The 24,353-nt window shown below is 39.2% G+C and overlaps 1 protein-coding gene across 1 annotated transcript in view; it reads left to right on the forward strand.

Annotated features, from left to right (window-relative positions):
- Nucleotides 1–24,353, forward strand: part of csmd3b (CUB and Sushi multiple domains 3b) — a 236,710-nt gene that overhangs the window by 206,934 nt on the left and 5,423 nt on the right. Inside the window, exons 54-69 of the mRNA XM_038725460.1 lie at nt 2,306–2,479; nt 3,238–3,423; nt 4,382–4,555; nt 8,223–8,405; nt 8,580–8,756; nt 11,822–12,001; nt 12,642–12,815; nt 13,039–13,212; nt 16,919–16,992; nt 17,849–17,960; nt 18,056–18,235; nt 19,934–19,993; nt 21,347–21,505; nt 22,533–22,669; nt 23,301–23,388; nt 24,135–24,270. Of these exons, the coding sequence (XP_038581388.1) occupies nt 2,306–2,479; nt 3,238–3,423; nt 4,382–4,555; nt 8,223–8,405; nt 8,580–8,756; nt 11,822–12,001; nt 12,642–12,815; nt 13,039–13,212; nt 16,919–16,992; nt 17,849–17,960; nt 18,056–18,235; nt 19,934–19,993; nt 21,347–21,505; nt 22,533–22,669; nt 23,301–23,388; nt 24,135–24,270 (2,368 nt within the window). The remainder of the gene's footprint in view (nt 1–2,305; nt 2,480–3,237; nt 3,424–4,381; nt 4,556–8,222; nt 8,406–8,579; nt 8,757–11,821; nt 12,002–12,641; nt 12,816–13,038; nt 13,213–16,918; nt 16,993–17,848; nt 17,961–18,055; nt 18,236–19,933; nt 19,994–21,346; nt 21,506–22,532; nt 22,670–23,300; nt 23,389–24,134; nt 24,271–24,353) is intronic.

Here is a 24,353-nt window from a genome sequence, read left to right on the forward strand (position 1 = left end):
CCTTTTAGTCCGGAGGTTCTGCAGATTCACGCCAGTGCTCTTATATAAAAGGCCAGAGGACCTAACTGCCAGTATGGTCTGAATGAGATAAATAGCTTTGCTTGAGGATAAAATAGAAAGCTTTGACGTGCCCAGGCTACTGTGAAAATCTTCTAAAATTGGTCACTTGCTGTGAGTGTCCTGAATGTTTTTAGGCAGCAACTGGGCACAGTTAAGGTGGTGATGATGAGTGCCATCTCAAGCCAATTACGCCTTTTCCCAAAAGAGACAGCCAGTTTGTTCACTAGATTAGAACCATGTTTAAATGACGGAGGTGGTGACATACTGTCTGCATTTTCAGAGTAGAAGGGGCATTAAAGTGAGTTTATTTCCTCTATGAAATTTTTTTTGACTATGACCCTTATATCAAAAAGAAAGGTTCTGTGTAGTGACTTTATATCAGATAGTATGTTTTTGTGAATGTACGTGTGTTTGGGGTTTGCATGCATCTGTGTCTATGCGGTTAGGATAATGTGTATCCATCTGTGTATCTGGTGTTTCTGTGCTATGCTGATTTTATTGAGGTTATTCATCGAGTTATTGAGGGAAATCATTTTACAGCCAAATTATACTGTAATTATGGAGATGAGAGGCTCTTGTTTAGAGACACAAACACAGAATGATGATGAGCGTATGTATGAGTGTGTGTGTGTGTGTGTGTCGCTGCAGGGCATGCTGACGGTGTCAGATAAATTTGTATCTTAGGCATGCAAACAAACTTTTGATTCTCACTGATCAAGTGGAAAAAAGGCCATGTCTTCTTCCCTTTCTCTCCTGCCTTCTCTTGTCTTGATCGTCTCACCTCTGCTCTCCTCACCTCACCTCAGTTGTGTTTTTCTTATCTTCACTAGTCTTCTTCTCCTCAAGTACTCTCTTTGGTTTTCTCCCCTTCTACCCACCTAGTCTGTCTTTCTCCTCACCTCTCCTCACCACCTCTCCTCTCCTCTCTAGCAGTAACTGTAAACTGTCTGTTTACACAAACATCAAAACACCAGTGTCAGCTCAATGAGGACAAGTGGCACACACAAACTTCTAAATAACCCCAGTGGTTGAAGTTAACAGGAGGGATAATTATGGTGCACAATGGCACAACAGAGAACACTCAGAGCTAACTCCGTAGATGGCGAGAACTAATATTTCCAAAATCATAACCCTAAATTGAGACAGCTATGTCTTCTCAGTCATATGATAAATATCTATGGATAACTAGGAATGGCATAGCTGTTTGGTCCATATCTGTCCTTCCTGTGTTTTTTCTAGACAGACAACTACATGGCCTCTGATCTTCTTGTCTGCTTTAAATCGTGTCGTTCTGTGGCTTTCATATCAATCAATCAATCAATCTCACTGAATTGGATTTTTGTAATGTAATGATAAAATGAGGGAATGGGTTATGAAAGCCAAAAACAATTACCAAACATAGTTGCATCTAAATCACATGACTGGTCAGCTGTAACTGTGTGGGATGGACTGCTAAAATGCTGTAGCACTGCTGGATAGGACTACAGAAACATTCACCCAGGATGCAGAATAAAGTAAATCATAGCCATGTTGAAAGTAACTGGTCAGTAACATGTCAATTATATATTGCATATTTTGTAAAGGTGTCGCTGTTAAAGAAAGTCCTGTACTGACATGAACCTGGACACCAAATGTGTAGTAAACTGCATCTGAAAATGCCCCATTTACTCTTGATTGAATAGCATTTAATGAAAGTTTCACAGCTGAGGCCATCTGAGGCCCAGCCTCCATGATTTGTTTATACAGCCAGTCTGGCTGCGCATGGATGTTAGTGCATGTGAGTAACTCTGTATGAAACTGTTAATCAGTGAGAAGAGCAAAATAACAGCTGTTTCTTTTCTCATCCAACACGGTGAATAAAGGATTTATTTTGACCAAACCAGATTTGGTGACTATTGAAACAGTGAAAAGACTAACAAAGACAGTGTTTGTGGATTTTATTTTGTTTCTGTCGGGTTTTGAACCTTGCTCAACTTCTCCCTGTCGTGCCGCTGGGAGACTTTTGAGTCTTGAAATGTGGGGGTGGAGCCGGGCTGTAACTTCTTGAGTGTTTGAATCTGTATGTGTGAACAGGAAGTAACACATTGTTGGTCTCTTGGTGTCTCTTCATGGGATCTAATATTGATTAAAATCCTTTAAGCTGTGCCAATATGTTATGAGCGATCTCAAGTAGATTTATAATAAATGTAATGAGAAATCTGTATGCAATTACATGTATCCATGACTCACGCTGTCTTCTTTATAGCGATAAGCTGTGGCCATCCAGGAAGTCCCATATATGGTCGTACGGTGGGAAATGGATTCAACCTCAACGATGTGGTCAGCTTTGTTTGTAATCGGGGTTATGAAATGGAGGGGCCCGCACGCGCTCAGTGTCAGGCCAACCGCCAGTGGAGCCACCCGCCCCCAACGTGTAAAGGTGGGGAGAAAAGTTAAGTGTATTCACCCCTAACCTTATTTCTCCCTAACCTTTAATACCACCTCAACTTTTATCTTGATTTACCCTTACTTTCTTTCCCTTTAGCAACCATCCTTATTCGCCCCCACCCTTTTCATTTCACAACATCTCTGCCACCCTAAACCTAAAACTAATTTTACCTGGACAGGAAAGATACATTTCTTTTTCTAAAAATCACTCTTTTGCCTTGACATTTTGAGGTAGATTTAATCCTCTACATCCCTCTAACTTTCTCCTGGCTCCAGCCTTGTAAAAGGAAACATTTTGTTTTCAGTGACACATTAATCTCGAGCCGTGATGGCTCTCTAACAATCACAGCAACAAGCGTGCACGGGCTATCAGCATTCTGCCCATTTAACAGAATAAAGTGCCAATGAGTTGTGTAAAATTAAAATTGCAATGTAATGAAAACAAGCCCTTAGACTGCATGGGTGCCGGATCCAGGACATACAAACCTGCCTTCATTATAGCATCACATAACATTTGCCATAACTACCCTTTTAAACACCAGCCCTAATCAGTTTTTCCTTCTTCCCCAAAACCTCCTTATTATGCCCCATATTATTTTACAGAGCTGTAATCCCAGTGTTTTTAACTGGGAAAAGCAAGAGGGGGGAGAGAAATGGCCCTCTCTGGTTAATGCCAAATAACACATGCTTTTTTTTATCTCTCTTTTTGTGTATTTGTGTGTGTCCGTCTCTGTGTCTCTCTGTGTATAGTGGTCAATTGCTCTGATCCAGGTATCCCAGCCAACTCTATCCGACAGAGTAAAATAGAGCATGGGAACTTTACCTTTGGCACCGTGGTTTTCTACGACTGTAACCCAGGGTATTACCTTTTTGGCTCACCTGTACTGACCTGTCAACCTACTGGACAGTGGGACAAACCCCTACCAGAATGTATAGGTTAGTTTGATCCTTCTGTTTCTGTCATTTTACCATGACATTGATTGGACACAGATGATGGTAGAATTGACTGTTACTCTTGCGACACCTGTTAGGCTTTCCATTCTCGAAAGGCACATATGTAGTTTGTAGTTTTACGATATTCTTAGTAATTTCCAAAAGACTGGGTCCTTGGTTTCAGACAGAGGAAGCAGGTTTGTCATTTCCAGCTGATGAATTGATTTTGTCGACTGAAATGACAGCTGTATCCTCTGTAGCTAGCTGGCTAATTAAGCTAAGCTAAGTTAATATTGTGAGTTGGCTAAAAACTTTTGGATCCAGATTACTTTAATTTATCCCACTTAAAATGAGAATCCTGTCAAAGGAGTCTTAAATATGTGCATGATGGCTAAATACAAGATATTGAGATAATAGTCAGATAATAGACTGATGATAAAGAAACAGTGCTGTTCCTCTGTTTCACTATGTGCTATGTTGTATTGCAATGTATAGCTAGTAAGTTCTAGTATTATAAATAAGTTAAGGGAAATTTAAGACGAGAAATTTTTACATTTCATGTTTGTCTGGTTAGCTTACATAGTTAGAATGTTTTCACTTTAAATGTTACAAGAAAAAGGCTTTTAGGATGAGGGCTAGCCGATGTGCCATAGTACTCCATCACCAATTCAGAGCTGGCTCCACACAGTGGTGAAATACATAATAATACACAGTGGAAGTGCAAGTCATGAACATTTGATCTGTAACCTCACAAACTAATGTAGGTGGGCTAGTTAGCAGTACATGCCATAATTTTCAGAAATCAGTGTTTCTGCATCTTTCCCTAATCATACACATATGCTTTTGTTTCTGAATCTGTGCCTCTTGTTTTTGACAGCATTCACTGCAACTCTTGCAAAAATGTGTTGAGTTGAAGAGCTGTCTATGCTTTCTCCCCCACCCCACCACCCGGGGTCTCTAGTTGTAGACTGTGGTCATCCTGGCTCTCCCCCTAACGGTGTGCTGAGTGGAGATAAGTTTACATTTGGTTCAACGGCTCGATACTCCTGTCTGGGCGGAAGACAGCTGAAAGGAGAATCATCCCGGACTTGTCAGCTCAATGGGATGTGGAGTGCCCCTATGCCCTTCTGCTCAGGTAACCGTTTTAACCTTTATTGAATATATAGACTTTCCACCCTATCAGGAAGAGAGAGATAGATTGGACTTGTAGATGAACGGCGAGACATCTAAAATATGTGGACTCAACAGAGCAGGTCATGCCTTTATATCCTGCAGGCGCACTTTCTTAACCCTTTTGGATTCAGTCGGAGGGATAATGGGAGGGATGGATTCTATATAAAGAATATATCAGTATCTATCTGTTAAAGGGGCTGTGGAGCATAACCTCCCCCTACACCTACATATACCTCCGCCCTGAACCCTTAACCATGTGCATTTCTGTTCTGGTTATCTTTTTCAACTATTTGTAAACCACTTTTAGGTGTTACTGCAGCAAGTTTGACACTTTCATCTTCTGATTCGCTCTCACACATTTGTTGTTTTAACTCCTTAAGGGGTACTGTGAACTGAAGGGTAAAAATGCAGATGAACAGACGAAGCAATGAAATATTAATAATTAATAATGAAATCAATATTTAACTAGTTAAATTTATGCATATGTGCCCTGTGCATTTTCCTTAGCATTAGCTGTATTGTTTTTTTGTGGTGAGTGGATTTTTAGGCAGTATTGTGTGCTATAGATGCACTACTGTCATTGTTCTGTAAACTGCTTTAAAGAAGCATATTTTCTTCCTGCTGGATTTACTGTATATGCATAACTCACCACTTATTGAGCTAGATTGTCTCTCCAGACAGAAAGCCTCCTTACCTTCCATCATGTATAAACAAATCGTCTAAGTTATATGGTTCTCAGTTGGCTGGCTGTGGGCATGATTATGGCTCTCCACACTGAGAGCCTCCCAGCTGCTGCTTATATAACAAACTGACTGAAAACACATTCCAGACGAGTTGACTAAGAATACATTGTTATTTACAGCAATTGCCCGGGGGAGACGCAGGGTGAGGGAGGGTAATAGTTTAAGAAGCAGTGATTCATTGTGTTTACCTGGCAGGTCTGTACTAGAGCACTGCTGAGATAAGAGTCCAGCCTGTGGTAGAAGTTCTAGGTCCACAATACTGCCCCATGACTGTTGATAAGCAAACTGTGTTTCTAATGGGATGTTGGTTATGTTACCACATTTACATTTCAGGGGGCATAAAATATTTTAACCAAGTAGGTACAGTGTCCAGACCTGAAGCCTCATATTAAATTCCTCTTTTCAAATTTAGACTTTATGTTAGATATTTGTTTGTACTGCCAGACTTGGACTCAAGTCAGACTTCACAAAAATGAGGATTTGACTTCTACTAGTATGCTGTGAGCCTTGACCCGCTTGAGACTTGACTCCCCAAAAACATGAGGTTCAAAAGCAAAAACATAGTAAAAGCACATATCAACTTTTTTCCTGGTAAAATTCAATAAAAAATTCACAAGCATTCCAGTTATTAGGCCTATGCATTTAACAGCGTTGGTTGCAAAAACAAACCATTAAAAAACACTGGCAGCACAGCTTTGAAAGCAAAATGTTCAAATTCTTCATCATTCTGCAGACTTGAACTTATTTCAGTTGAATTGTTCTTGCCTCTAAAATCTTAAAAGAATAGTCCAGCATGTTGGGAAATATGGTCATTTGCTTTCTTGCTGATAGTTAGATAAGAGGATTGATATCACTCTCATGGATGTCCAATAAATGTGAAGCTTTAGATTAGCTCAGCACAAAGACTAGAAACAGTGGCAAAACGCTAACATTGCTCCCTCAAATATAAAGCAAAATTCACCTTCCAGCTTTTGCCGAGCTAGAAAGGTGTGGTATAATGGGAGATTATGTGCTGCAGACCCAAGCTACCTGTGTCCCTCTGCTTCCAGTCTTTATGCTATGCTAAGCTAACTGGCTGTTGGCTGTGGCTTCATATTTGAAGCTAAGTGGTAAGCAAATAAGTGTGTCACACTCATATCAAACTATTCCTTTAATGTTTTGGCACTGCAGGCTAAGTAACAGCTATTTAAAAAACACATTTTAAAAGAAATGACATCATGTTCAGACAGTTTAATTTGTCCTCCCTCCCTTCACTTCTCGACCACCTACAGTAAGTCCCTGTATCAGACAAGTGAGAATGTTGTAGCCGTGTACTTTTTCTTGTCCTGCTTTATGAGAACTTCTGCAAACCTGGGCAAAGGAGCTTCAGCTCAGTAATCCGTGAATTTAGCCAAGCCAGAGTACAGCAGATCTTTCTATCGGATAGATGTTCGTGTGTGTGTGTGTGTGTGCGTGTGTGTAGATAAATGTGTGTGTGACTGATTAGTGGTTATTTCAAAGTCACCTGAGGGAAACAACAGAGATTAGTTTTTACAACGCTCTGTCCCACAGAAACATTCAGGCACACACACACACTTGCACCAGTGACATCAGGTAGATTGGTTGTTCTCCCTGTTGAGACCAGATACACCTGAGGCTGCATGGTGACTTTGGAGCTGTATGTGTGTGTGTGACTGTCCCATGGGAGTTGTGTAGATAATAGTGTAGTGTCTCTGAAGACGAATGTGTGTTTGTGCCTTGACTGGTTTTTGATTTGTTCGCAATATTCAGAAAGAAAAATCTTTTATCTTGTTATAGACCTTTTCCTCACAAATAATGATGACATAATGTAACTTTTTTTTTATTTACATCTGATAAACAAATTCCTGAGGCATTACAAAAGAAGTTATGTCATTCTATGTTGAGTCTGTGGTATGTGAAAGCTCAATTTAGCTGAAAGCCTCTAGATATTTGCAGTGTAATATAAAAGAGTGAATGTGAAATTTGGTTATTTATCAAAAGTATCACAAAAACATCGCAGACACAATTGGGAAATTCTTAAGAGAGTCATTTATCACACAAAGTATTTTGTTACACACCTTGAATCAATGGTGAATAATGGATGTGAATGGTGTGACAAAATTTATAATTACAGTAAAAATGGTATGATGTAATATTCATTCATGTTCTGTATGCTATACAAAACCAACATTAATCAGGTTTTGACAGTAGTTATATGCACACATAAACCAATGCAAATTTTAGACCATTAATAAAACAGGCAATGGTGACCAGAAATATATCCGTAACAAGGTATTCGTCCAGGCAGGTACGTGTTGGTGACCGTGCGTGCGTGCGTGCACCCAGGAATGTTCTCTGTCTGTCAGGCAGAATGTGCTGACCAGGCGGCTCTACAAGGGCAGAGGGAGGATCGCACACACACACACACACACACACACACACACACACACACACACACACACACAGCCACCCATCTACCCACCAGCACACATACATACACTCTTAAGGCAAACATATGTCTGTTATCACCAACATATGGGTGCAGTCCACGACCATTAATAAGCAGCCATTTCATACTTGAGTACCCTGGGAACGTGATTTACATTAAAAATGGAAGAAAATAGTCAACTCACACTTCAGAGTTCACTTTATAATGCTGTCTCAATACCTAATCTATACAAGTGAAAAAGAATATTGTTTAGATAAATTTTTGATTTTTTTCCTCTCCTCCTTCATCTTTTTTCTATTGTGTGTTTAATTAGATAAATTAAAAGCCATTTTAGGGTTTGAAATCCATAAGTCTGTGTAAAAATGCAGCTGGTTTGCAGCAAGGATTCTAGTTTTGAGGTCAGGGACCTAACGCTGTCTCCTTGTTTCTCTCTGTAGGTGACACAGCTGGTTCCTGCGGCGATCCTGGCATTCCCTCACAAGGTTCGAGGGAGCAAACGGATTTCAGGATCCGTTCCAAGGTTCACTTCAGCTGCTCGGAGGGTTATGAGCTGATTGGTTCTTCAGAGAGGATGTGCTTCCCTAATGGGACCTGGTCCGGCACACAGCCCTTCTGTAAACGTAGGAGGAGACTTTGACTTAACCTCAACCTATCAGACCCCAGCACCTTGATACCGACCCAGTTATAGATTCACCCATGCACTGCACAGTCTCCTTAAATAACCATAGTCATGGAGCTGAAACTCACTGAGATGCACGAGGCTTTCTCTCTCTCATTCTCTCATTTTCCCCCAGCTGTCCAGTGTGGTAACCCTGGCACTCCCAGTAATGGCAGAGTTTTTCGTTTGGATGGAACAACATTTTCTCACTCGGTCATCTACTCCTGCATGGATGGCTACTTGCTCACCGGCGCCACCACCAGGCAGTGTCAGGCCAACGGGACCTGGTCAGGGGCGCAGCCCAACTGCACCAGTAAGTTACCTGCTGTATGTTTAGCTACTTTAACAATATCTGATGCTCCATAAGTACAGTACTCTGCAGTACATGTTTTGTTTAAAATTTTGAAAGTGAACTCATACTTAGGGTGACTTGAAGGCTAAAGAGCAGACTGTCAGCTTTATGTATTACATACTACAAATAATCAGAGTATTAAATCCTTGCTTTGCTATGGCATAAAGTCTGCAACCCATAAACATCATCAAACTCCTGATGTGTGATTATAAGGTTTCCTTTCCAGCCTTTTGCGACCTTATTTTATGCACAGTTTTAAATTATTCTGCGACAGTATAGGTCTGAGTAATGAAATCAGCCTCAAATCTCCATGCTCCTGTTACAGACTTTATAGGGTGACATGAATAACCTTGATTGTTGTTTACTTTACTTAATTTGCTTTTTGAACTCTGTGGGAAAGTTCCCAAGAGTAAATAATAATAAAACATAACATTATGTTCCCACATGAAATGTGACTAAAGCCATGGTTGAACAAGTGTTAATCAGTGCTGCATGTTACACAGACTACAAAACCTGCATGTGGCGATAGATACAACAGCTACAGGTATATAGCTAACAACATACCTTGTTAAACACATGAATACATTGTGTCCCAAGGTGAAATTCACTTAACTTGGGACTCTGCATGAAGAGAGATCTAGCAGTATTTTTATGTCCTACAATTTTCAGTGACATTCTTGACTTCAATGCACTTTGCAAAGAAATAAGCTTTGAAATGTCCAGAAGTACGGAACAAAGAGATAGAAATGCTGACAAACCACATTTCTTCAATATGGGGTCCTGGAAGTTTATAAGAATCCCCAGACTTAAAGGAAATAGCTTTTACAGTAGATTACACTACATCTATTAACAGGCATGACAGGTTCTGGGGTGGGTTTAAAAGCATTTAAACTGCCTATTAGACTATGAAGGACAGTGCTTTATAAGTGCAGTCAGGGGAGTCCTAATGCTCCTTAAAAGAGTCCCAGGACAACCTTGGCCATTTTTAATATCACTGTTGTTTGATTCATGAGAAGTTAAGCCCATAACTTAATCTGGAGATATCATATAGTCCGATCACAGATTCGCTTACCCACTGTCATCTCCGCAACTTAAAATTACACTAACGGAGAAGATAAGCACAAGTATTATTAGAGGTGTGACAAGACACTTAGCTCACGAAATGAGATGAGACATGATATTGGGTTCACGAGTATCAAGGCGAGGTGAGATTTTAACACATTTTTTAAAAGAAATCTTCAATGCTGAATTATACCAAAATTTCTGACATCAAACAGTTAATTTCCTGCATTCTGGTGATTTTTTTCTGCATCAATTTATGGTGGAAATGTTAATTTATGTAAAGGCTAACACAAAGTTCAGGTGACGATTCCAAATATTATGGAATATAATGCAGTAAGTCTCTTAGGCATTCTGTGTCGCTTTCAGATATCTTTTCTACTGTAGATCAATTTCTCTCATGTAATATCATTCCTGCTGAAGTTGACGATGGATGGATGGATGGATGGATAAACCCTTTAAGATCTCATCACACATCTAGTTAGTATAGATGAATTTGCAGAGACATGATTCTTGAAACAAAATCTTTTGACAGTTATATACTTACATGAAACTTTTTGGATGTATATTTTTCAGAGGGTTATTTCTATGTATCTAATGTATGTAGGTAATAATGTACTGGAAGCTTGATGTCCTCAATCAGAATCTGAGAAAGCCTTGTCACCAGCCTTGACCTAGGGACAACTAACAAGGTTAGGCTAGAGGATCTCAGGTTATGACTTGGAGCATAAGGTGTCAAAAGCTCCGTAATATAGCTGGTAGCTGGTAGCCAGACCATGCTGGACATTAAAAGTTCTAAAAAATAATCAATCAATTAAAATCAACCCTGAATTTAACTGGCAACTAGTGAACAGGGGCAAGAATAGGGATAATATGGGAACTGTGATTGGTCTTTAAAAAGTTTGAGCAGCAGCAATCTGCACTTGCTGAAACCAAGCCACTGAGAATGGACTAAGGCATGTCAACAGTGCATTGCAGGTCTAATAGTCCAGATCGAAAAGACAAAGGCATGAATAAGACTTTCTACGTGGGGAAAAGAAAAAGCTTTATTATTATTATTATTATTATAATACTATAACAATAATAATAATACATTTTATGTGTATATATGTACTTTACCTTTAAAACAAATCTCAAAGTGCTACAGGTAAGAACATAAAAGCAAGGTAAATGTATCTATGGAAAATGCATTTCCATAGATGCACTGGTGGGTGAGGAGGGAGACCTTGTATTCAATCCTAGCAGGAACGGGAAGCCAGTGAAGCGAATGGACAATGGGTGTGATGTGGTCATACTTTCGCACTCTCATCAGGATCCTTGCGGCACTGTTCTGAACATTCTGCAGTCTCTGCAGACTCTTGTTAATTTTGGTAATATTTCTTAGGTGGAAGTAACAGAATTTAATGAGATTGTTGACACATGGTTCGAAGTTCAATTGAGATTTGAATGTGACACCTAGCTGAAGATTTGTTATTGGTTGCCGGTGGACCAATAAACGGTTGTAATCTGCTTGCTAAGTTATCAGGGCCAAAGATTAGTACTTTAGAGTTTAGCTGCAGAACGTTACAAGTCATCCATTTCTCAGTATCAGTTACACACTCCGTTAAACACAACGTTATCTGGCTTAAAGGTTAGATTTGTGTATTGTCTGTGTAGCAGTGATAGGAGAACCATTAAAATGAGCGATGTGTCTCAATGGAAGTATATAAAAGCAAAACAAAATGGGACCAAGAATAGATCTCTGAGGCACCCCACAGTGGAGTGCAATATTCTTTACCCCCCTTGTCTCACACAGTACCTCTTTCACTACAACTCTTTTTCTCTACAAATATATCTATCCTTATCATTTGAATTAAGCTATCCGAAAGGGCATACAAGCAGGAGTAATTATAGTAGAGTAATGAGTGCATTAAAAGTCCAATTATCTCATGCCTGTAAAGCAATCTTAATCTTGTCCATCTCCATAGTGATAAACTGCGGGGATCCAGGTGTGCCAGCTAACGGCCTTCGCTACGGAGAAGACTTTACGATTGGTCAGAATGTCACCTTCCAGTGCCAACCAGGATACAGAATGGAGGAGGATGGATCATCTGTGAGGACGTGCACCCAAAATGGGACATGGAGTGGGAATATGCCTATATGTACAGGTAAATTGTTTATTAAATGTACTTATTATTTACAATTGTTGTAGTAATCTTACAGTACACTATTTATACTGTTAAACTACTCAAATGCTTTTCTTTAAACTTTTGGGCTATTCTTGACTATCTTCTGTGAAGTATATTATTACCCCCTCACTAACACAGAGGATGTAACTGGTATTTAAACATTTCCCATGTGTACGGGCAGTACAGTACAACTGCTGGATTCATAACTGGGCTCTAAATCAACCCTTGTATAAATCTAGGTACATAAAGGCTGACACAGCAGATTCTGCTCACCATGCAGTCAGTGCCTTTGTGAGGAAAACAAAGATATACAAACAAATCAGATAATATGAGTCACATGAACATCTTGTAATTGCCGTAATTAGTTTAAATTGTGTCTGTTACTTGGCTTGACTGAGAGTCTACAAGAGTAAATCACAACTATTTGCATTGGCAAATTTGAATAGCTATGAAATAATAAAGTAATTTTCAAATCAGTAGTTGTAATCAATGATGTAATCAACCGTCTCCATCTCTCTAAATCAGTCAATTTACAGGACAGTGATTTTGACTGAAACAGCAGCATCACATGCAGCTGCTGAAAACCTTCCCCCCCCCCCCCTCTCTCATATATATATAGCGGTGACCTGCCCAGCTCCCCCTGCCATCAGTAATGGGGTACTGCAGGGCAGTGACTTTGAATGGGGCAGCAGTGTGAGCTACAGTTGCTCACCTGGATATGAGCTCTCATTCCCAGCTGTCCTGACCTGTGTGGCCAATGGCACCTGGAGCGGCATGCTACCACAGTGTTTACGTAAGTACACACACACACATATAGACACACTCTCATACACATGCATTACCAGGTATAAGCGCACACATTGCATGTTATTATTCTTTATGAACCATCAGTTACAATTGGAAGCAAAATTTACATTTGTCCTTGAGAAAAAGTTACTACTTGTCGGCAAAGTTAGCACCACATACTGAAATGAGATTGTGTATGTTTGTGTGCGTGTGTCGATGTGTGTGTGCAGCCAAGTTTTGTGGCGACCCAGGCACTCCAGTCGGTGGTTTCAGAGAGGGCCGGAGTTTCATCTACCAATCAGAAGTGACCTTCAGTTGTGCTGCACCTCTCATTCTGGTTGGCACAGCCACCAGACTTTGTGAAAGTGATGGTACCTGGAGTGGCACACAGCCACGCTGTATCGGTAAGTTTAACCATTTGTGTTCACTTAACGAACAAAACAGGGAGTACATTATAGAACAGATAAATATTTTCCAAATATCAGTGCTTCCTTTTAAAATCATTCAAACCTTGCATTTTTATGTGCACTTTTTGCAGTTTTAGGTTCACTTAATTTTTTATATTCATATGATCACTCCATCTCAACGCAAAAACTTAAGTTGAAAATGACTTTGGATCTTGGTAGAGCTGGATGTCATTTCAAATTTTGCAGTAAGGCCAAAACAATATCTGAGTTTTTTGGGGGGTTTTTTGGTACTGTAGTTTGAGAAATATGCAGATGTTTTTGCTGCAAAACCAGTTTCACAAAAGAAGGAAAAAGTTATCAGGTGTTAAATGTGTCTTAACATAAGCAGCCACACAAGAACATTGTGTAATCAATATAGCATAGTCTGTATTTGGCAAAATTTTGATATAAATCATTATCGATCTGATAAGAGACTAATCATGAATCTGACATTGAATGCCAGCTTTTGGTACTTGACAGTTTTCAATTCTTGGAGCTACACATACATTTTTATCAATACCAAAAAAAGATTTGAAACCCAGTCCCAAAGGTCAACAATCTTGAAATACTGTCAACTGTTTCTCCAACTGCAGTACTACTGCTGCACCAAACATTAATCTAAGATTTTACTGATCGTTCCTGACTATATCCTCAATCATTTATCCCCACATAAGCTGGAGCATAGCCTGGTATCCTCAGGCAGTGGTGTCTCGTTCACTTCAAAGTCAGGGTTAAAATTAAAAGGCTGGATGGTGGAGCCCCCAGACTTTTAAAATGATAATTTATCAGGAGGTAAAATCATCTTCTTCTTCTAAATAACATATCAAAGCAAAATATTGTTTTTAATGTTGTGTCTTTGCTGTGCACGTTTTCTTTTGATTAGTATTATTTTGTTTTTATTTTATATGTTTACTTCCCTGACTGAATATCTGTGTGGGTTAAATAACTTAACGCATTATTTAGTTTATGCTAGACTGCACGTTTATTATGACTGGTTTGTGGCTCACTGGGGAGCCTGGACTCGTGTCTGATATCCCCCTGCATAATGATCATGGCAATTAATGACCTATCGTTATGGAGTTGACGGCCACATTTCAGTTTACTCATGGGTTTGCTGCGCAGAGCAGCCACTGTTCTGTCAAAGTTAAAGTTACATAGACTTATTGGAATAATAATGAATAGTGACTGGGGGCTCATCTGAGACAATTTTGTAAATGAAAAAGGAGCCTGAGGAGGACAGGCCTTAAAGGATTCTGCTGTTTCCAAATCTTCCTTAAAAAACTCCTGCTGTTTTCACTGTTAGATAGATTCAGTATCTTTGATTATACATATAGTAATCATTTCCAATCTTGTTTGAAGTTGTTTTGCCAACATTTTTGGACTTGATTGTATCATGGTATCTGTATTTCCTGAATAGTAAATACTAGCAGTCAGTAATATGTTAGCAGAAGGACAACAGAGGCATTCCTTCTTCTGTTTCACAGACTTCACATGATAAGTTTCTACATGTACAATACGTACAGTGAACACTAATGAAATGTATCTATAAATATGAATTCCATAATTGTCAGTAAATATAGGACTTTATTAGGGCTGAATGCGAATAGTCAAAGATTCGATGATTCGATAAAAGGAGCCTGGTTCAACACACAGAGCCTTTATAACGACGATCGTACCATTTTTTTTTTTTTTTATTTCTTGAGACGCTCTGGTTGCTATGATACACAATTTCCTGGCCCTTGCTTTGCATGAAGAGAAGTCTGAAACATGAAAGGACAGACTCTCTGGTGGGTTTATGAGATTTTGCGGGCGAGGAAAGAACTCGGCGAGTAGGTATATAGTAGTATCGTTTTGTTCAAGATCGGATGCGCTCAGTGTGGTGTTTGTCCAGTCCTCCTGCACTGTGATTGGACGGCTGGGCAAAAAGTGACAGTGACGAGCGCAGCATTTTTCCCATAGTTGAACATTTTTTAAACTCTCTGCGACCGGAAAAAAACACCCCAGCGCCTAGCGTGCAAAAGACGCTCACTGCCTCGTCACGCTGCTGCCGTTTTTACCATGTTATAAAAACACAGCGCTCCCATTACAATGAATTGAAAAAAGACGCTGGCCTCAGCAAAAAACGCTTTGGTGGACATAGGCCCTAACCATTGAATCTACAACTTAAGATGTAAAGTTCAGAATTTTTTTCAGTGCTTTCCTTGGTAGTTATTGAACAATTTGATATATAAACATAATGTGCTCGCCCTAATACACTGATTTCCTTGCCTCTGAGAGAAAGGTTATATACAGTAGTGTATCTATGACACATTTAGCCAAAATTCCAATTTCTAAAACAATTACCATTCAATAAGTTATGTCTAAAAAGTGGGGCTCTTATATAGGAACGTCTTTTCAAAAATTATAGAGAAAGTGCCTCCTTAAAAGTGAGACAACACCAGGGCACGCTGTAACTTACAGTATTTAGTGAAAGGTTTCTAGAAACGGGCATCCACATCCAACTTCAAACAAGCTGCTGCTATCTGGGGATTAAGAAGAAAATGAGAAGGGATATTCACACACATTACAAATAGTCCCACTGGGTCTATTCACCACCCAATATGTGATGTTTAGAGCACCACTTCACAGGTCTGATTCAGAGCAGGTGCTTAAACATCAAGCATGGTGATGAATTGTAATAAATGAGAGCTTTTGTATAATGCGAACAGACACTTGACTTTTTGTTGCTTCATAGCGCTTGATAAGGCATGGATACAGTACTTTACAGCTGCTATAAAGTCATACGTTCCTCGTGAAATAGGAAACTAAAAATAGAAGGCTTGCTCTGAAGTGTTACTTCATTGATGTAGACTTAATCTATAACTACTGAAAAAGAAGTAAGTACAGCATAAGTTTGCTACTCGGGAAAGGACATCTTTCATTTCTATATACATATAGATGTGAGACAATGATACACAAGCATACACACAATCATAAAGTGCCTCTCAGTGCTGCTTTATTATTTTTTTCTACTTTGGAAGTGAAGTGAGAATGTAATGTTAAGCGTGGGGCTTTGAGTTTGTGTGTGCTTGGGTGATTTATTAGTGTGTGATTGCAGCTGTTCGTTAGTGTGTGATGTGTATTACTATGTGACTGTAACAGAATGAGTTTTGAGCTGAGGCAGCCTGCTCTTTAAATAAGACAGACGATGGAGGGGTGTTGGGGGGAGTGGGGTGGGCAGCGAGAGATACAGTGACATGGAAAGATAGAAAGAGAGAGGAAGAGCGCAGTTAGAGAGGGTATAGAAGCGGTGGAGTCAGGGGGCAGTGAGTGGGGGGAGCAGTTAGAGAACTACAGGAAAAAAGAGAGAAGTGGAGAGTGAATCTGTCATTTCGGAAGCTGTATTGAATCGCGCTGTGCGTCAGGATGTGCTCTACATGCTGATGTTCCTGCCACACACACATACGCTCTCTCTCAAAGCAGGTCCTGCTTCGTTTTCTGATAATGCACTCCTGCCCCCTGCTGTCATGCTGGGATATATACCCTGGGACATATACCCTGTTGTTACCATGACAACAGTGGAGAGAAAAGGAGAGTTGAGAGAGAACATATAATGCTATTGCTAATCGATCTTTCCTTTAGATTTTGGGTAGAAGTACTCACACACTTGTGCTGTTCTTTTCAGAACCGACCAAAACCAGCTGTGATAACCCAGGAACGCCACGCTATGGCTCCTTAAACCGAACATACGGTTTCAAGGTAAGATATTGCTCTTGACCAACCAAACTGTATATCTACCTTCTTTCCCAAGTAGTTAACTTGCTAATATCAGAAACTGTTGTTGTGGTAAAAGGCAACTTAATAAACTGTCTAATTACAAAGAAAGAAAGAAAGAAAGAAGGAAAGAAGGAGGGCAGACAGTTGGTCTGACAAAACAAGACGTAAATGTGTCAACAATTGGCTCGGGAAAATTGAGTAATTGATTATGAAAATAATTGTTACTTGCTGCCTTATTTTGCAGAATAGGCTTATACAAAGAGGCATGAATATGCCTCTTCGTATAAGCCTATTCTGCAAAATTTAAGTTGAATTCAATTTTATTTATATAGTTTCCTATTCATAACAGAACTTAGGTCACTGCATTTTTCATATAGAGTAGGTCTAGACTGTACTCTTTGTAATAGTATTTACAGAGACCAAACAGAATAGAACGGTATAACATGGAGGTGATGATACATTTATGTTTCATTGTAGATATCCTTATACATAATTATGACATTAAGTCCCTATTTTTCATTTGATACGCAGAAAAAACAAAATATAATTTAAATAGTTATCGTTTACTATTGCATGCATTTGCAGTTGCATAGTTATTGCACAGTAATCACCAACATGAATGTCAGTCTGTATTTTTCCAAGGCCCCACCCATTATGCTTTAAATAAGCAGACGCCATGTCATTTGGAATGAACATTTTATTGTATGTGGTATTTTTATATTTTATACTTATTCATCTGTTATGACAGCCCCATCTAATAAACTAAATTACAGTATTGGTGTAATTTTGTGTCATTGTCTCTCTCTCTCTCTCTCTCTCTCTCTCTCTCTCGCCACAGGTCGGAAGCGTGGTGTCATTTCAGTGCCAGCCAGGTCATTTGATTCAGGGCTCTTCCTCTAGAACTTGCCAGCCCGACCTGACGTGGAGCGGAGCGCAACCTGAGTGCATACGTAGGAAACACGCATCCTATATACTTGTTAACTTATCGCCCATCCTGTCTGTCAGACTCTAATTCCAGTGCACAAATTCCTTCTCCACCCTCCAGCCCATGCCTGCAAGCAGCCGGAGAACCCGCTCCATGTGGACGTGATGGGGATGGATCTGCCCGGTTTTGGCTACACCTTGGTGTACAGCTGTCAGCATGGCTACTTCCTGGCGGGAGGTTCTGAACACAGAGTCTGCAAGAGTGACGGCACTTGGACAGGAAAGATGCCTATATGTCGAGGTTAAAAAATATCCCTTTCTCTATATATACACATACACACATATATAGTAGATCTGGTTTTGAAAAATTAAGTATGAGTGGACAGGTACAAGTTTTGCTCAGCACGCGTACCTGGCCATCTGGAGTAGGGTGAGATTTCCTGGAGGGCTGATCGCTGGTCTGGCAGCACTGATAAAAAAAAGAAAAGTACAATACCCCGTGGTGTTTCATCCTTCATTAGATTAGCCTGACCAGGTCCGTACAAGTATGGTTATGAATTCATCACATCCCAGGAGTCCATTTTCCTTCCCCTACCATCTTTACTGCATACACGGAGCAAACAATGACAGGCAGGATGTGTGGAGCTTAAACCTGGGGAACCGTAGCAGGTACATTTACAAGTTAAGCATACTGTAAAGAGTGTTTATGGATTAATATGGGGTCACTGGAGGTTCTCTTTGGTCAACAAGTTACTAAAATGAGTGTATGAGTAGCATGTCTGCATACATAAAATGCCAGTTTAAATAAAAGCTTAAATTTCTAAAAGTAGCCTGCATCTCTAATACCACTTTTTGATGTTTGTACATATTATGAGAAGTAGGATGATGGTTGAACTATCTGTGTTTTTTCTTTTAGTCCATTCTACCAGTGTCTTCTTGTGATGTATAATTGAGACAAAAATGAGGATTGTGAACAATTGACCCTTTTTCTGACCTTGTACATACTAGCATACAATACTCAATAGTTGCCAAAACAATCTCACCAGAATGTATTTTTAGTAGCATTTCTGGAGCTTTCAGTTGTATCACACAATCTTCATCAGCAGATGGAGTTTGCCCAGCTGCCATGTCATTCTGCCATGGAAGTACTTCTTTTCCGCATTGGCTTAAAAGTTTCGATTGAAAGTTTCCTGACCTTGGAAATGGTTATAGACAAATCAATCTCACCACAAGGTCCTTTTAGTAGAGGTTCTGCAGCGTTTGATTGTATCACAGAGACTTCCATCAATACTATTGCAAAGTGCAAGGTGTAGATTCCCCAGGATGGACATGCTATGTTAATTTGTGTATTTTCCTGCACATTAGAAATGATTGAGCTAGATTTTTTTTTATCCATCAAGAAATGTTAACCGATGAAGATATGAACCCACCCTTGCACAAGGAAAAACTACGAGCTTCAACTTTCAAATCATTCCACCAAGACGGTCACCCTTTTGCCCTGAGGTGGCCTTTAAAATTGGAACACTTTCTGATCCAATTTGAGATTCTAGGACAAATACCTTCTACCTTGCTTGCCTTTACTTGTAGGCAACAATGGCTGCATCTTGAAGCGATGATAGAAGCTGTTCTGAAAGATCAAGTGCCTTAAGGCCACTTTTAAAAGCATCTAATATGCACACCAAATTATTGGTCATGAACTCTATTTTCATTGCTGTGCCTACAAATAACCATCAAAGAGGTTTATTTTGTGTGACCCTTTTTAACGCACTCATTTTGTTAATGTGTGACAAATAGTGACCAACATTGCATTTTAATTTGGTAATATAAGTGCACTCCCTGAATAAACATAGCTTCCTTTGATATCAGCTGATGGGTCTGTAACAAGAGCCAAAACCAAAACATTTTAACATCCTTTCATACTGCGTCCATATAGCTCTGTTTACGTGTTTTAATAGCACATTATCTTTGACCCTGTGTGTGTGTGTGTGTGTGTGTATAGCTGGAGAGAAGAAGAAACCTGTGAAACCAGCAACAGGAACTCCCAGCCCTAAACTAAATGGTCAGTTCTATTACAGTCTTTTCTATTCCAGGCTAGAACAGCCCTGTTGTTCCTTGTGTATTCTTCACTTTTCTTTTCTATTTTGGTTTAGTTTGGTCTTGTCTACTGTAGTATAATAAATGCTCCTCTGCTCCTTTTCACTCCACTCTGCTCTGTTCCACTGTGTTCTTTTTATGTTCTTGTCGATTTTATTGTACTTTACTACTTTCCATTGTAAATAATTTATTTTTCCTCACTACACTTAGAAAGGTAAATGAACTGCTGTGATGTTCTGCTCGTCTCTGTGCTGCCGTTTTATTCAGTTGTCTTTTTTTCGGTTCTGTTCTGTGTTGATCTGTCCTATTGTGTTGTAATTTAATAACCCCTTGATTCTAATTGCACATGAAAGACTTTCTATACTACTACTACTGTATGCACACGTTCCTGTGACTATAAAAGCAGGAAGCAGCCCTTAAATCTACTGCAAGATTCTGTGTACAGACAGCCATGAAATCTTGTTTCTTACCACATGTGGATAAAGGATTATAACTTCTGTATATCTCCATTTTTGCTATTTCCAATACAAATTAGGCAAATTTTGTGGTTTGGAGTCAAAATTAATTTGTCTGCAACATACCCAAACTGCAAAACATTTAATATCTCACTGATAGCCCTCTGATGTAATGGATGAAGAGTTGTGACTATTGATCAATCAATGTTTTTAGTTTTGACAATTTAGACTGTCATGAATAAAGTTTAGCAGTCAAATGTTAGCTTCAGCTATAAAAAGACATGACCATGATCATTCTAATTTATATTTAATTGGATTCTATGCTATTTTATTCTGTTCCTTCTGTCTTGTTATGTTTAATTCTGTTCTATCCATTTTGATTATATTCAGTTATATTATATGATGTTCTGTTCTGTTGTATTCTGTTCAGTTTGGTTCTGTTCCATTCTTTTCTGTTCAATTTTAATGTCTTCCGATCTATTCTGTTCTCTTTTTTTTTACTCAGTTCTGTTTGATTCTGTTCCATCCTGTTACGTTCTATTCGCTCAGTTTGGTTCTGTTCCATTCAGTTCGATTTTAATCTGTTCCGATCAATTCTTTTTTTATTCTGTTCAGTTTGATTCTGTTCTATCCTATTATGTTCCGTTCTATTCGGTTCAATTCAGTTCTGTTTGATTCTTATCAGTTCTGGTTGATTTTATTTTGTTCTGTTCTATTTTTTTCTATTATAATCTGTTAATTTCCATCCTATGATGTTCAATTTTGTTTTGTTTTGTTCAATTCTAATCTGTTCTGTTTGATTTTTTTCTGTTCTGTTCTATTGTAATCTGTTCTGTTTGATTCTAATCTGTTCTGTTCTGTAGTTCCAGATGACGTCTTCGCTCCTAACTACATATGGAAAGGTTCCTATAATTACCGTGGGAGGAAGCAGCCTATGACACTGAGCATAACAAGCTTCAACTCCACAACAGGGAGAGTCAACGTTTCCCTTAGCAACGGCAACATGGACCTGCTCCTTTCAGGCACGTTATAATATTTATACTCATACCGTCCATACTGTATATCCAGTAGAGTATGTGTGATTTTACATGGCAGAACATGCCATGGTCATTCTGTGTGCCATGAAATGTTGCAGTACTTCATGATGTTGTATTGATCCATTGGTCACACAATAAATAAACACCCATCCATTCTAAGTATTATGGAGCTCCTATCATCAACACATTTACTGTACTCTTAGAATCATTTGTTCTGTTTCCTAATGGTGTCTGGATTTCTTTACTTTCCTAGAGCTATCATTCTTCTTATTAATGTTGTTATTGTACCACCCCCCCACCCCCCCAACTCACACACTTAGTCACACACAGACCTCCCAAGGTCCTACAACAGTGTCAGCAGGGGGTTAAGACCCTATTAAAACACAAATCCTGTTGAAGTTAGAAGTGGTTTCTGGAGTAGCAGAGTGCACAAACACCATATCACAAAACCACGCAGCTCTCAGACCTTTAAACTGCATCTTCTGGCTTAAAGGAGAGGCTTTAGATCAATAACACTGCACTCACACAGGCACCAAAAGGCCAGTGGCCAGTAGCACACAACTTCAATGTACTGTTTGTTATTAAGAGTAAGTTTTCCTTACCTAAGCACTATACTTAATGGAGTAATTCAACATTTTGGGGAAATATGCATATTGTTTTTATTTCTGAGAGTGAAAAAAGAAGAGAACATCAATCTTAGGTCAGCGCAGGAGTCAAGACATGTTCAACTTAGATTGGCAAAAAGACCGGTGGCAGGGGGAAACAGCTAGCTAAAAATATGGCTGCCAACATGTATAAAGCTGTCTTATTTACACAATGTAGTATCTTGTTTAGTTAAACTGTATATTTGGGGTAGTTACAGTACATGGTTGAAATATTTCTTTAAACTTTTTTATTTTACTTCTTATCAGTGTTGATTTGCAATTGGACATGATAGAGCTAATGATCTGTAACAACCGAGCCATTGTTTGCTGTTATATTGTAAACCAGTTGTTTACTCTGTCCTCTCTAGGAGTGTATAAGGCTTCTGAGGCCCGGCTGTTACTGCTGATGTACCAGGTGAACTACGTGAACCAGGGAAACCAGCTCAAAGATTCAGCCATCTCTCCAGCCAAAATCATAGATGACTCCTGGACCATGGATGGATTTGTAAGTCTCAGTGGATACTGAGCAGTCAACTTAATTAGATTCAGTTGAGCTAGATTAATTTAGAAGGGCTAAAACGTAATGTCACATAATAAATGCTTCACATTGTAGTTAATCAAAAATACAAGGCAAACACTTTTTGTACTAACCTCTTTTTGTAAAGGCATTTTACTACAGTGTTTTGAATTTTAATAAAGAAATCCAGGTCAGTCAGCGTGAGACATTTCACTGTGCTGCACTTGGCATAGTGTTTAAGCAGAGTTCATTTTGCAGTTTTCTTATTGGTTCAGATGATCATTACAAAACACTACCAAATACTAAATCTAAATTAATCTAAATGCAGTGGTCATCATTAAATACCTGCATGTCTGAAAACCCATGTTTATAACCTACAATGTAAGAGCATAAACACATACCACAGGCCATATTCATTGTCTAGAACTCAATTGCGACAGCTTGTGTAAATGTAACTGTATTTGTCAATCAAATAATATATTAATCAAAATTCAGAAATATGTCTTGAATTTGCACATTATTGTGTTGACACAAACACAAAATGTATCCCACCTTTCCCCCTCTCCTATTTATCTCATGTTTTCTTCCCATCTTTGTCACATCCTCTTTTCCTCTCCAGGTGTCAGCAGAGCCTGACGGTTCTAGTTACGTATTCCAGGGTTTCATTCAGGGAAAAGACTACGGACAGTTTGGATTGCAAAGACTGGGTAATTGTCTCTTAGGTTTAGTAACAGCACCGAATGATGAATGCATTTCTTGTAAGTCAATTTGGACTATAAATGATAATTGACTAAATCTGGTGAACTGCTTGTAAGAACCTTAGTAATGGAGAAAGTGATCAGGGAGCTTTTCTTTGCTGGCAACAATGACCTTATTGCTCATGCTGAGTTGGCCTTGCAGTGGATTCTGTCTCACCAAGAGTAAAAGCTGCTCTACAGACTTGCTGGCTGAACTCTCAACCTGCATCCAAACCCATCTGCAATCTCCATCAAACAGTTGAAAGCAGTCTCTCCCTTTTAAGTTATCAGTAACTGATCTTCAGTGATGCCAAAATTGGCAAAAACTGGCCAAAAACTAAACATTTTGGGGATAACAACAAATTTAACAAGATCTGAAGAACACTTCTCACATCATGCAAATGCTATGAAGAGAAAAAAAGATTGTGATCCTCTAGCATCCACTTACTGGTGGGCAGGATCTCTCTTGCCAACCCTGTAAAGGCTTCACTGTCAGAGATATCATAATACTGCACAATACTACTACAACTACTAACAATAAAGTGAAGCTACTACCGGAAGACTTTTATTTTATACACAGAACAACACTGAAGGAAATGTTTGTTTTAGACAACAAAATCACACTTTTGGTAATGTTAAAGCAATAACTCTCCCTTGAACATGTGATCAAATCTAAATATGTGGACAATGACGATGCATTTCCTTGCCTGCCGCAGGTTTGAATATGTCAGAGAGTCAGAACTCGCCACCCCCTCAGCTTGGTACCAACAGCAGTTCTGTGGCTATCGCTATTCTGGTGCCTTTCTTCGCTCTAATATTCACTGGCTTTGGCTTCTATCTCTACAAACAAAGGTATGTGCTAAAAAAAAGCCTGAATGTGTATCCCATTTATGTTAATCTCTGTTAAATTTCAGTATTTTAATAGACAAGATTAC

Source organism: Micropterus salmoides, unplaced genomic scaffold (genome assembly GCF_014851395.1).
Source record: "Micropterus salmoides isolate LMB-PRFRI ecotype aquatic unplaced genomic scaffold, ASM1485139v1 Ms_hic_scaffold_17, whole genome shotgun sequence".
Taxonomy (NCBI): domain Eukaryota; kingdom Metazoa; phylum Chordata; class Actinopteri; order Centrarchiformes; family Centrarchidae; genus Micropterus; species Micropterus salmoides.